The 13,681-nt window shown below is 38.2% G+C and overlaps 1 protein-coding gene across 1 annotated transcript in view; it reads right to left on the reverse strand.

Annotated features, from left to right (window-relative positions):
• Nucleotides 1-13,681, reverse strand: part of slc13a3 (solute carrier family 13 member 3) — a 34,479-nt gene that overhangs the window by 6,768 nt on the left and 14,030 nt on the right. Inside the window, exons 3-10 of the mRNA XM_017693456.2 lie at nt 12,712-12,875; nt 10,509-10,572; nt 9,938-10,117; nt 7,975-8,100; nt 7,765-7,857; nt 5,072-5,176; nt 1,956-2,053; nt 159-271 (exon numbers count right to left, since the gene is read on the reverse strand). Of these exons, the coding sequence (XP_017548945.1) occupies nt 159-271; nt 1,956-2,053; nt 5,072-5,176; nt 7,765-7,857; nt 7,975-8,100; nt 9,938-10,117; nt 10,509-10,572; nt 12,712-12,875 (943 nt within the window). The remainder of the gene's footprint in view (nt 1-158; nt 272-1,955; nt 2,054-5,071; nt 5,177-7,764; nt 7,858-7,974; nt 8,101-9,937; nt 10,118-10,508; nt 10,573-12,711; nt 12,876-13,681) is intronic.

Below are 13,681 nucleotides of genomic sequence, written 5' to 3' on the forward strand. Positions count from 1 at the left end.
AGATGATTTCATTTGCCAAGGCTTGCTCTGGCTGAGATCTGATCGCAATGCGAGTCACACCTCCCTTAGGGTGAGGCATCGCTGCTGATTCAGTCACAGATTGAATTTTAAAGAAAACTGCAAAAGGGGCAGAGAACAAATAAAGTAAACAAGTGCACCTCGCAGCCTTTAGCCATGGCGAAGCCTCCACCCAGCAGAAGGATAATGTTCCACGGTACACACTCTTGAACTCTTTTCCATGACAGCAGGGGCACATATGGAGTGTTAGAGGCTGTGGAGAAGAGTGGAGGGGGAAAGATTCAAAATTAGGCTACAAATTTAGCTGTTCAATTATATTAGCTTCTTTTACATCAATTTAGAAAGATCTTATGGGTGCTGTGGGAGGTCAAATAAAATGAATAGATTTCTATTTTAGAAGTCCAATAACTGGCAGCACACAACACTCAATAAAAAACCCACAAACAACAACAACAACAACAAAAAAAAAACACACACAAAGCTTCAGGATCACAAATAGTATTGCAATTTGCAGTCTCTCAATATTTAGCAATCAAACTATTTTAATCCCAAAACCATAAGGGAATGAACTAACTATGCTCATGTGGTTGGCTATTAAAAGGTTATACCCAAATATCTAAAGCTAACTCAAAAAGAGTTTTACAGGAAAAAAAAAATAGATGAGCGGAGAAAAAGTAGGAAGTCTGGAGAGCACTTTATGAACTCTGTGAGTGTGGGACACATTTTTCTGAGATTACTGTAATCTGTAAGAACAGTGGCACTACAGTGTAAGCTTTCAGCAGGACACACTAAGCTAAATCATTAACATTCCACATCTTATTTACTGTGCCCCACAACACTGCCGTCCAATAGAACGTTTAAAGAACGTCCAGAAACTCCCACAACATAACCTACTTTAGTCTCTTAGTTAGGCTTTGATTTCATTGTGGAAAATTACCGAGATAGTACTGCAGTCGGGCCAAACCAGAGCTGGTGAGAGTAGCAGCCATGTTAATGTTTGGTGTTCATTCATGAACTATAAAGGGATCAAGTATAGGTCTAGACAGAGGCATGATCTGTACTAACCACCAGCATATACTAGTAAGGGTGAGTGAGGCACAAGATAAGGAATTTTTTATTTATTTATTTTTTACTAAATCACTAAAAATAAAAATATTTACATGTTGGACAAGAGGACCTTGCTCACAATCTCCATTCTAGTTTGTCCCTAAGGTGTTTAATGGGGTTCAGGACAGGGCTCTGTGCAGGCCAGTTCTTTGGCACCAAATCTACCCAACAATGCCTTTATGGACCTTGCTTTTTGCAGAAAAGGGCCTTCTCCAAACTGTTCCCACAAAGTTAGAAGCATATAATGGTCCAAAATGTATTGGTTTGCTGAAGCATTAAAGTTTCCTTCACTGGAACTAAGTGGCCTAGGCAAACCCCTGAAAATCAACCCCATAGCATTATCCCTCCTCCGCCAAACTTTACAATTCACACAATGCATTCAGGCCAGTAACGTTTTACTGGCATCCTCTTTGATGCCTGTAGTCCATTTCTGATGATTATGTGTCAAAAAATGTAACTTTATTAAAACTGTAGGCTGTAATTTAGCCTTGCTAGCTGTCACTGTGTTTACATGCTTCAAACCAGTGATTAAAATAGTAGAGGTTTGAATTCTCAAACACACAACTTGGTAATCGAAAAACACTTGAGATTAAAAAAGGTTACTTTTATATTACAAAAACTTCAGGGTTGAATTTTGAGAAATGTTTGTCAGATTGCTGTCAAAATTGGCAGTTGCCTTTGTAATGAAGATGGCTAAAAGCACAGTCTCTTATAAAGGTTGTTCTTTGCTGTGCTTGCTGTCATTGTTCTGTGGACAGAAGTTTATCTGGTCTCAGATCAGTGGCAGATACACAGAAATGTGTAAGCTTAGTGTGAACCTGTTCTCTGACCTCGGGGATTGAACCACCAGCGCAGCGAGGGACGCTGGGATGGAAAGAAGAAGAGGATAGAGATGATGATGACTCCGGTGACGGCATCCGACACGTACCTACCATGATAAGAAAGAAAAATAATACTGTTTTAATTTTATTTTCTATATTTTAAAACATGTCTATCAGCAGGTTGTTCAGTAAGTGCATATTGTCCTGTTTCAGGTCCAGCTTGATTATCCAATAACCTCTGATTCTTTTGGAGTCATTTCTTTCTGTATCCCCACCCAAATCCATTTTGGTTGATAATATTCGTCATTAACCCCCCCGCAACCCTGACGGAGAAGCGGCTTAGAAAATGGATGGATGCTCATCATTACTGTTTGAGGTAACAGATTTAGCAACCTATATTTGAAGCTATATTAGTTATAATGGACCAACATTAGTTGGAAATTGGTAATAAACAGTCTCTGCCTTTGTCCCGTACTTCTTTTTTCCAAGTAAGCTCATTAATGTGCATGCTGTGTTGCAGTGTTATTGCAGCTGGGGTCTGCCAGGCCAGTGCACAGAGTTCAAGTTTTTTCTCTGTCTGTCTCTCTCCCTGTTTCTCTTGCTTCCACACCACTTGTTTTGTTCTTTTCTGACAATTAAAAATGTGTCTGCTTTGTTCAATCATGTTGTGTTCAATTAAAAACATCTCTGCTTCAACAGAACAGTGTTGATACTTATTCCACATGTATGAGGAGGGACTCTATTGAAGAATAAGACTGCTATGAGTGCTTTTGTGGCAAGTAAGAGAATACTGATAATTTGCTGAATCTAACACATTGGACAGCAATGGACAGCAATTGGCCAAGAAACTAAGCAGGTACATACAAGAGTTCCGGCCATGCAAGCTGATGGGTTGAGAGGTGTTCTAACTGTGCTGTTATTTTGGCATAACATCAAAGGTTTTTTACAAACACTGTATCACTCCACTGAGACACTGTTGCTAAGCAACAACTTTGATAGGAGTCGCTTAAGCCATTTGAACATTTTTACCTCTTATTTTGCGCACAAACAGAAAATGGGTACTTTAAAGATCACATTTGACCGACAACCCATTTGGTCAGACTCTGAAGATGAGTCTGCACCAAATTCCCAAACTGTCAGTTGGTCTGTGAGGAGCTGGAGAACAAACTGTCAGCTGTGCAGCGAGTGAGCGGAACCCGTTACCCTGATGTTGCAACAAGCTGCTTGTTTAGGAACTATAATTGGGTGGAAGGAATTGCTGACATTAATACATATTAAATGACACATTCATATCCCAATTTATTTGTTTCTTACTTTATTTATTTAACTGTTGTGTAAAAGCAATAGAACACTTGAGGTCATGTGTTATCGCTATAACCTCATGGCTGTGATGATCTACGGTGACCATATCACAGTCGTGATGTTATTTCACTATAACTAACTCCCTCTCGTGTTCTATTGCTTCAACACCATTCAGGTCAGTGCATCATAATGCATCAATGCATTTTAAATCTCTTCATTAAAATACCACAATGCCAATCTTCTTTATATAATGACATGACCTCAAGTACTAGTATCTCATCTTTGCTCATCCTACAGCTAGCATCACTATTATTTGGCTCTCCTAAGGCTGTGAAACTTTCTCTTCATCCTTCTATCTCTCTCTGATGTCAGTGTTGTTTCAGGGTAAATCAGGCAGAGGAAGCATGGACAGACACCCTGCAGTCAGAGAAAGGTCAGCTTATCAGAGACTCTGAAACAAGGGAGCCTCACCTGGATCCCTGCACCTCCCTGTCTCTGAGCATTAGAGTGATGAGGAGAAGAAGGGATGAGGAGACATCGGCTGATGGCTATCTGACATACTCTCCGATCCGATCCTCACTCTCTGACACACAAGTTTCTATGTGACCACATGTGTGATGTCACGTCAAGTTTAGGCCTCTATAAACTGTTCACCTTATTTTTAAAGTTTAATTACAACAAGTTTCCAAAACAAAAAGTAACTATATGCAATTTAGTGATAACTGCACTGAGTTTTTTAGAAACACTTATACTCATTGACCATTTTATCATTTTAACACCTACCATAAAAAAATGCAGTTTGTAAAATTGAAATTACTAACTGTAGCTCATCTGTTGCTGCATAATTTATCAGCTCTCTTTTATCCCATGCATGTTGCTGGGTTTTAAACACTCTGTACACTTAGTGGACAAAAGAGAAATAAATAAGACAGAGAAATGAAAAAGATTATGATTCATTCCTGAAGTAAATTATAAACAAACATGAGAAATCTTTGTTTTTACAGCACTTTGTAATTCACAGTATAGAAGTGTATTGGGGTATTCATGTTTTTATGTTGTGCAGCAGCCTATCATGATGACTTGATCTCTGTGTAGTTCATGACAGCTGCCTGTAAGCAAATGTAAAAAAAAAATGACAACAATATTTTGAAACAGCAACTTCTCTGATTGGTGGAACTCACTTTAAAGACTTTGGGTAGTGGTTTTCTTTACAAGGAATGGGGAACTTAAAGCCAGGTTCAGTGAGATTGTATACCAACATCTCATTATGTAGTTGCTCGTGGTAAATTTACTCGGGCAGTTAAGGTTTACTGGCTAAATATGTAATTACTTAAGGAGTTCATGAATGGGATTTTTCCTTCTGGAACCAGACTGTTCAGCTCTATTAACTGCTACATTCTCCCTTTTCTATATCACTTCATCTGACCTTTTTGCGCACATGCGACGGCATTTTAACTGTTGCGCTTTTTCTCAGGAAAACAGTGTCCTGGTGATAAAGGTTAAGTCTCAAATGTCTCAATCTTGCCACTTACTCAAAGCAAGGATATTGGAATAAGAAACTGCTGAAAGGGAAGAGAATGTGAATATATTAAATGGCAACTGTTTATTTTTCTTCATGCATCCCTAAAAGATTGCCTCAAGCATGAACAATAGGAAAGCTGTAGGTGTAGACATCAGATTTAAAGAAGAAGAAAACATGTTTTTAATGAAATAGTGTTTTGTGACATTTGTGGATTTATTTACTACTTTAAAGACAAGGGTGGTAATGGACAAATGTGGTGAACATGCTTGCAGAATCTCCATTTTCAGCTTTAAAGTCTTACCCTTTGTTGAAGAATATGGACCACCCTGTGACAAATTTAGGGTCTCTGGTGAACAGGAGGATGGCAAACAGAATAAAGAAGAATGAAACGGATCCCTCTGCAAAACTGTAGAGGAGAACGGTAGAAAAAGAATGGGGGTTGGAAAATGGAGACGGTCAACATAATCAAACAAATATACATTAAAATATGAAGTGACAGACAATGTGTAAATAAAATGACAGATTTTTTTTTAAATGCCGAATATTAAGACTGTTGAGGAAATGGATACACATAAACAATATCAGACCAGGGCTTAACTTCCAAAGAAAACATACACTGGCTATTTTTTTCAGGTACACCCACCTTGTTTCTACACTCAATGTCCATTTTATCAGGTCCACTTACCATATATCTGTATATTGTAGTCATTGTTATTGTTGCCTCCCTCTGTACCCCACTCACCAGTTGCCAGGACTCCCACAAGACCACCCCAGAGCAGGTATTATTTGGGTGGTGGATCATTCTCAGCACTGCAGTGACACTGACACAGGCACACAGTCCTTTTCCTGATGCTTTTCAACAATACAGTCTCACAGCTGGGTTAAGAATCAAGTCAGCCAGTTAACAACATCCTGTGGCCAGAACCTGACCACTGATGAAGGACTAAAGGATGACCAATACAAACCATGCAGCAACAGATAAGCTACCATCTCTAAGATAGACCAACAATGTATTTCTGTCTAACAGAGAAGATTTAAGTGTACAAAGTGTTTAAAAACTCCAGTAACAGTGCCGTGTCTGATCCACTAGTACCACCAACACACCACCACCATGTCAGTGTCACTGCAAATGATCCACCGCCCAAATAATGCTCAGTGGTCTTGATAATTGATGAATGGGATAAAGGGGCTCACAAATTACCAAGGGAAAGACATGAGCTACAATCTGTAATTGACAAATTACAAATGCATTCCTAAGGTAAATAGTATAAAATAAGTACTTTTTTAGCAACACATTTCTACAATTCAAGGACTATGTCTTTGTTTTGTGCTTCTCTATCTATACTAAGGCTGCATAATATTGTTAACTGTTATTGGAACACTGACCTTTGGAATATTTTAACACTTTTTGGGGCAGTCGTGGGCTGGAGGTTATCTGATGAAGGTCATCCCTCATCAGATAACAGAACTGGCCCTGTGACAGGAAGGTTGCCGGTTCAATCCCTGGTGCCAACAGCACATGACTGAGGTGTCCTTGAGCAAGACACCTAACCCCCAATTGCTCCCCGGGCGCCGTGGATAGGGCTGCCCACCACTCCGGGCAAGTGTGCTCACTGCCCCCTAGTGTGTGTATGTAATCACTAGTGTGTATGTTGTGTTTCACTTTACGGATGGGCTAAATGTGGAGGTGGAATTTCCCCATTTGTGGGATTAAAAAAGTATAACTTAACTTTACTGAAGGGCAGCACCCATAAGGCTGCACGACACCTACAATCCTCGAGCACTTTATTAGGAACACTTAACTAAAAGTGGATAAAGCCTCCCTTTGCATTAAATTCACAGATTTTCATGGCTTGGATTCCATAAGATGTTGGTATCATTACTTTGAGACTCTGGTCCATGTTACGTCAAGAAAACATTCCCCACCCCATTACACCACCTCTACCAGCCTGAACTATTGACACAAGGCAGGTTGGGTCTATGGATTCATGCATCAAATTCTGACCCTACCATCTATGAGTTATTCACAGACCAAGCTATGTTTTTCCAGTCTTCAATTCCTCGGCTTTTCGCTCTTGGCTGACAGAAATGGACCCCAACATGCAAGGTTCAATGAGTGGTTATCTGACCTCTACAATTACAGAATTTGGCATATGCTTTTATCCAGAGCAACATATAATTTCATTATTTTTTACAGAGGTAGCCAAAGGACTCCTATAGACATAGCGTGGGGTGCATGCCCAGATCGGGGATCAAATTCAAGTCTACAGCGCTACACTACATCAACCACTTTCTGTCAGCTTCAACTACACTGGCCATTCTCTGTTGACTCTTGATCTCATCAACAAGGTGTTTTCATCTGCATAAGGTGCATGAAAATCTCAGATCAACAGTTATAGAATTACTCAAACACGCCCATCTGGCAATCATGCCACAGTCAAAATCGCTGAAATCACATTTTTTCCAAATTCAGATCTTTGATGTGAACATTACATGATGATGCAAGCCCATACCTGCATGATTAATGCACTGCACTACTGCCACATGATTGGCTGATTAGAAAAGTGTATAAATGAGCAGATGTATGTGTGTTCCAACTGAAAGTTTTCAGTGAGTGTATATAGGCCTTTCATGACAATTGACATTAACCTACAAAGATATTTATAAAGATATAAAGATATTAAGGTTTATTCAAAAAGCATCAAGTGATATGACATCACAATGAACAAAAGCAACATGTATTACAATTGAGGCTTGATGGAATAAGCCCTTATGAATGTTTATGTAGGGTTATATCAGTTGTCATGAAGGCAAAGGCCTTAAAGTTCTTAAAAATGCTGGCCTTCAGTAAAGTGTTACCAATAACAGTACCAATAACAGGTTTTTAGCATATAATATATTGCACTCACAATGTGGTATCCTGTCCATGTTATGCAATTCTACTAGATTTTTTTATACAATATATCCAAGAGATAACTCATCATGGAATCTTACTTGATGGGTCCAAGCTTTTTGTAATCTTCATCAATGACCGCTCTAGCTTTGGCCTCTGCAGCTGCTCGGTCATCATGTTTGTTTATACACAATCTAAGCACAGAAACACACACAGTGACAAAGAATGGAATCAATTAGTTCACATAGTACACACACTATACGGGTTATTTGAGTATGCACGTGGATGCAAATGTGTGTGCGTATCTATACCGAGTGTTGAGTCCCCCATAAAGGAAGGAAATCCAGATCCATGCAACGAAAAGGAAGATGATCATGAGCGGGAAAGCGAAAATAAACCACGAGCCGAAATTGATCAAGTCACACTCTGGAAAGTAACTGCAAGACACATTTAGTTTAATTCACTGAAAACATAATTAAAATTGACCAACATGTTTTATAATAGCACCTATTTGCTTTGGAAGAAAAGGTATTATCAAGGTTAAAATATTTCAAAATTACTTCTCAAAATTTCAACAAGAAAATACAACCTTAAGATTCCACAGATTAATTGTAAAATATTAATTTAAATTCTCTGCCTTGCCTAAAATTAATATTGTCTTCCTTTTCTCACTTCTGTACAGTAAAATGGAAGATTTTACTCAAATGAAGTCTTGAGTCCTTTTTCTGGAGACTTTTATGGCCTTTAATAAATATCCCATCATGGAGCAAAGTGCACAGTCAGTGTTTACACATGCGAAGAGGGAGCATGGTCTGTCTGGAATGGAACAAGACTGATAAAACTGACTTGTTTGTATGTCTGCAAATTATGTACAGTGCAGTCAAATTAGTTACAGCAGTGGTCAACTCAGTGCTGGAGTAGCCAGCCAACATGAGACCCCTTGAATAATAGGGGGGTATTTCACACATTGGATGTATGAAACATCGAAAAGCAACCTCATACAGTGTTACCGCACAATTTGGTTACAAATATATTGCCCTATGCCTTTGCAATAGTTTTGAGATAAGATTCTGTCCTAAAATGTATTTTTAAAAATCAACTTATGCCAGAGAGGTACATTCAGGGCATTAGTACAGTGTAGTGGGTAGCAGTGGGTAACACTACTGCTCTCCATGTCGCAAGACTAGTGTTTGATTCCTGATTCTGGCAGGTATGCTATGCTATAACAATAAGAGGCCTTGGGCAAAACTCCTTTATTTGCCTGCTTTGGTAAAATGATTAAAACTGAAGAACACTTAGGATAACAGGGTCTGTCAAAATGCATTGAATTAAGGCCCAAAGAAACTTTATTTCTTGTCAATGCTACTATTACAACATTATCAATGTTGGACAGTGACTTGGACAGTATTTTTGACATTTTGTTCAGCAATAGTCTGATGACCCATTGCTTGCATTTCAGATATCACACTAAACATAATTAACACACCAAAATAAGCCAAGTTAAAGTTTCAAGAGCGTGATCCTTGAATTAGGTAACACATTAAGCCCTTCCCTTGCAGTTGTCCAGAATAATCTGTCCTTGCATTCTAGGTAGTCATTACAATGATCTTCTTGCCTTTCTGCACTTCCATGATTAGTCATCAAAAAGTGTTAAGGTTAATAATCATTAAATTATCTCACAGGTTTCTAGCATACGTTATGTTCAGCTGTCAGTTGTGCTGTTCATGGTACACTCTGTGCTTTCTGGGAACAGCAACTGTACATACAGTCAGTTTTTCCAGATAATGGTAATATTATAAAAGCAGGTCCCAAACCCCCCAGGACCCCCTGTATTTCACACCTTGTGTCTTAGAAACAAACTCCTGGTTTAGCTCCCTTTCCAGTACATGCACACATATACTTAACATATTGCTCACAGAACAGTTATCTGTGTTTTACATTCTGTGAACTTTGAAATTTAGTGAACTCAAAATTTAAAGACAACCAGGTTATTTAAGTTATAACACAGAATCATTTTTGCTGTGTGGCTCAGCCCAAAAACAGTCATTGTTATGTCTATTCACAGAATTCAGCAATAGCCCAATGACTTCAATTACAAGTAAGTTTTTACTTAAAAGACAAAATTGCCTAAATTACTGTCCATGGTAACTGACCATACTTTACTGATTCGGCAGATAAAGACTGTTAAAAAACAGAAAATTGCATTAATTGCCCCATTCTACTTATCCACAGTGTTTCAAGTCTTCAGACCAAGAACCTACTGGTCACACTAACCTTTTCATCTGCCCGATGAGGATGAGATTAGGGGCTGTTCCTGTTAGGGTGGCCGTCCCCCCTATGCTGGCAGCATAGGGGATGCAGATAAGGAATCCTTTCCACACTTTCAGCTGATATTCTGCTTCTTTCCTGACCTCCTCTGGGCTTCTCTGATCTCCTCTCTCCATTCCATCAGCCCTACAAGGTCAGCACAAGTACTGATTGTTGAGGTCAACATTAGATCATACAGCGGACGAAACGTTCTAGCCCAGCCAGAGGTGTTTTTCATGACTACATAATATGAGCATTTGTAACCAAGCCACACGTTAGCCACAATCCCTGATTGCAATCCATGGAATATCATTTAATGTAGGTGACATCCTTGTTATGCAAATGTCCACACTAAACTTGTACCCATTTACAGCACCTGCACCATATTCACATTCATTGATTGGAAGATAATCACCGTGATAAGACATCCTGACTTGCCTAGACTTCATAGTATTATAGTCATAAAGGCCATTACTGAAAGAGAAGTCATTCCACATGAACTCTCTGACATTTGATTCAGGAGTTTTTACTCTCTCACCTGTCATCTCCAGTCAGGGTGTGCTTTTCTGATGGCAACACATGCAGCTTGACCTGAGACTGGCCTGCAGAGACAGAATAACGATTTTCAAACAAATTCCTTTTCTTTGTGTATCACACACATGGCTTTAGGTTTGTGCTCACTGATGCTTGTACGTATTTATAAAAGGGGGGATTGTGTAAAAAGAGACAGAACTGTTTAACCTAGTTTAATCATTCCACTCACATTTAAGACTGAACAACTACATTACGCAAACTGGATAAACACTACAGTTCAAAAGTTTGGAATCACTGTTTTCAATAATATCAAACCGACTTGGTTTAGGCGAGAATATAAAATTATTTTAAAAATCAAATTTCTAGTCTATTTCTAGTCACGACAGTTGTCATTTACATTGTGTAAATATTTTGTCATGAATGGACCAATAGAATGTAAAGTAAGTTAAAATTTTTTTATCACTCCTATAAAGTTACTGTTTCAGAGGTACATATCTTTTTTGGACTGCATTGATATGCTAGACTAAAATATGCTATTGTGCAACTTCTTAGGTTTCAATTCATTTGTTGGACAAGTAGATAAAATTTCTGAGATTTTCATTGTGACCTGATGATGATCAAAACGGCTAACAAAGAAAGCTGTATGACATCAGAACTTAAGTTGTAATGAAATGAATGTAAAACATAGAGCAAATTTAAGGCAGATAACCTGACAAAAATCAACGTAAACAGACATTTTGTATATTATTGACAGTTTAATAGCTTCACAGTTTCTGAAATATTGAATAAGACATAATAAAATCTACCAATTTGGCAAATAGTTCACAATATCTGCATTAACAAACTAAAAGGTATTATTTCATAAAATAACAAAGATTTTTAATATCACAAGTTCCAAACTTTTGAATGGTAGTGTACAGTTCCACACCACACACCAGTGGCTTAATCAGTGAGCCTCATGGGTACTATCTTTACTGGGCTCCTCATACAGACAGCTGAATATGACAAAGTTGTGATCCAAACTGCAAGTTTAATGCAAACATTTAAGTTAAGGTTTGCTGGCAATTTTGTGTGTGTGTGGGGGGGTGGGGGTGGGGGGGGGGTTTCACAGGGAGCCCAGAAGACCATATGCCACTGGCTCACTGTAAAGTTCTTATCTTATCTTGTCCTTTCTAATCCTTTTTTGAACAATTGTATTATAGTCTGCTATAATAAGAGCTCTGTGTGGTAAGAACATAGTGCCCCTAAGTGCCACACTTATAATACTTATAATAAAACCACATAGTGCCACAATAGCTCATCTAATTTGAATCTTTTAATGTGTAATAATGCTACACCACAATGACAATTCTCAAGACCATGTGACTATAAGCTCAATGCTCAAAGTCCACAGACTGGTTTACGTATTATAACACCAACTCTAACTCTAAAATAAAATACAACTGCGTTACTTTTTCTTTGCTATGACAACCCTGCCCTAAGAACACAGTCACTAAAAGCATTCCACTATGTTTTACAAAGCTATTTATAAGAGAATCAGTTGACAGCGAAATCATTCCATTGTTATATTAAATTATACTTCTCTCACCCACACTGTCATAATGGCAAATTCCTGTCTGCAGGAATCTTTGAAGATAAAGACAATATGATCACAGCCTGCCTTATTACAAGGAAATAATTTGAAGCCGAGTGGGTGAAAATCACTCTGATGTATGCATCAGCTCCATAAGAGTGCTACTGTAGTAAATAAGTGTATAATAGGGCTGATTTTGCAGACTCTCTATCTGTTTTTTATTTATATCCAAATAAAAAAAACTGACTAAGTGCTCTCAGAGATCTGACCTCTGTAGATACCAAAAAGACAGTACTCTCATTATAGATGCAAAAAAGTAGTACATCTCTAAGGTGTTAGGCTATTACTCCTGTGATCTTGAATTTCTATGCATTTTACATCCTGAAGCTTGTTATTTAGTAATTACAGGTACTACAATGCAAACCATGTTATTCTAAAGTTAAAGATTTACAATACAAGTTCCTGACCCTTCAAAAGGGTTAAAGGAACAAGGTGACCTTGGATAAACAAACCTTGATTGTTGCCTACTCACTCACAGCCTTACACAGAGATAAACAAACTTACACATAAATGCCCATGAACATACACCCCAAAGTCTGCTCAAACTCACCCAAATGTACACTCTTTAGCTCACCTTCAGGGTCATTCTTAACTTTGGCGTTCTCTTTAAGGGTCTCCAGGTCACCGAACAGGCTCTCTAGAATGGCATTCGCAATAGGCAGCATCATGGCTGTGGTAGCAGTGTTACTCAGCCACATGGACAAGAAAGAGGATGTGAGCATCATCCCCAAAATCAACCTGGAGAAGAGCACATGCACCTATATATTAGTCATTTAAGTCCTATTTGTGCTGAATTAGTTTTGCCTGGAAAAGTGCTGCAGTTTGAGTGAGATCAAGGAGATTAGTGATTTTAGTCTGGTATGAATCCATTGCAGATTCGTAGTCTGATAAGTAAAATTCCAGAGCAGATTACCTTCTATACAGCAATTTGTCCTGCTTTAGTAATTGTAGTACTGTTCCAATCGACTTCAAGGTAATGTAATGATGTAATTATGTAACAGACTTCAGCACCTCTGCTCTCTGGAGATGAGACCCACCACTAAAATGTAGCTTTTGGCACATTTCCTTTATCTTCAAATTCAAAACAGGAATATTATGATCTACAATATTTTTAATGATGGGGCAATTAGAAAGAGAATTAAATTAATTATCTTAAAGTACCTCTCACAAGGAAAAACAATACTTAAACAGCACTATAGTGATAATTATAGCTTAGCACCTACACTATCAGAAAAAAAGTGCTAAAATGTCACCGAGGTGGTACGTCTAATGTCACTGATGTGGCTGATATTCTCAAGACAACGTCTTTGGTTTCTTTAGATAGGGAACATCATATTTCAATGGAATTAAGCTGTGTTGACTCCACACACCCTGTCTTTACTCCAGGACTTTTACTTTTTCTCTTTAAAAGCATTAAGTCTTACTTAAGTTACTAAAATGAATTGGACAATTACGACCCTTAGTGTACCTTTGAGGGTACATTTACATTGTCTATACTTTGATGAACAAAAATGTACCTGTATAGTACCTTATTGCTGACAGTG

Source organism: Pygocentrus nattereri, chromosome 28, assembly GCF_015220715.1.
Source record: "Pygocentrus nattereri isolate fPygNat1 chromosome 28, fPygNat1.pri, whole genome shotgun sequence".
Classification (NCBI taxonomy): Eukaryota; Metazoa; Chordata; class Actinopteri; order Characiformes; family Serrasalmidae; genus Pygocentrus; species Pygocentrus nattereri.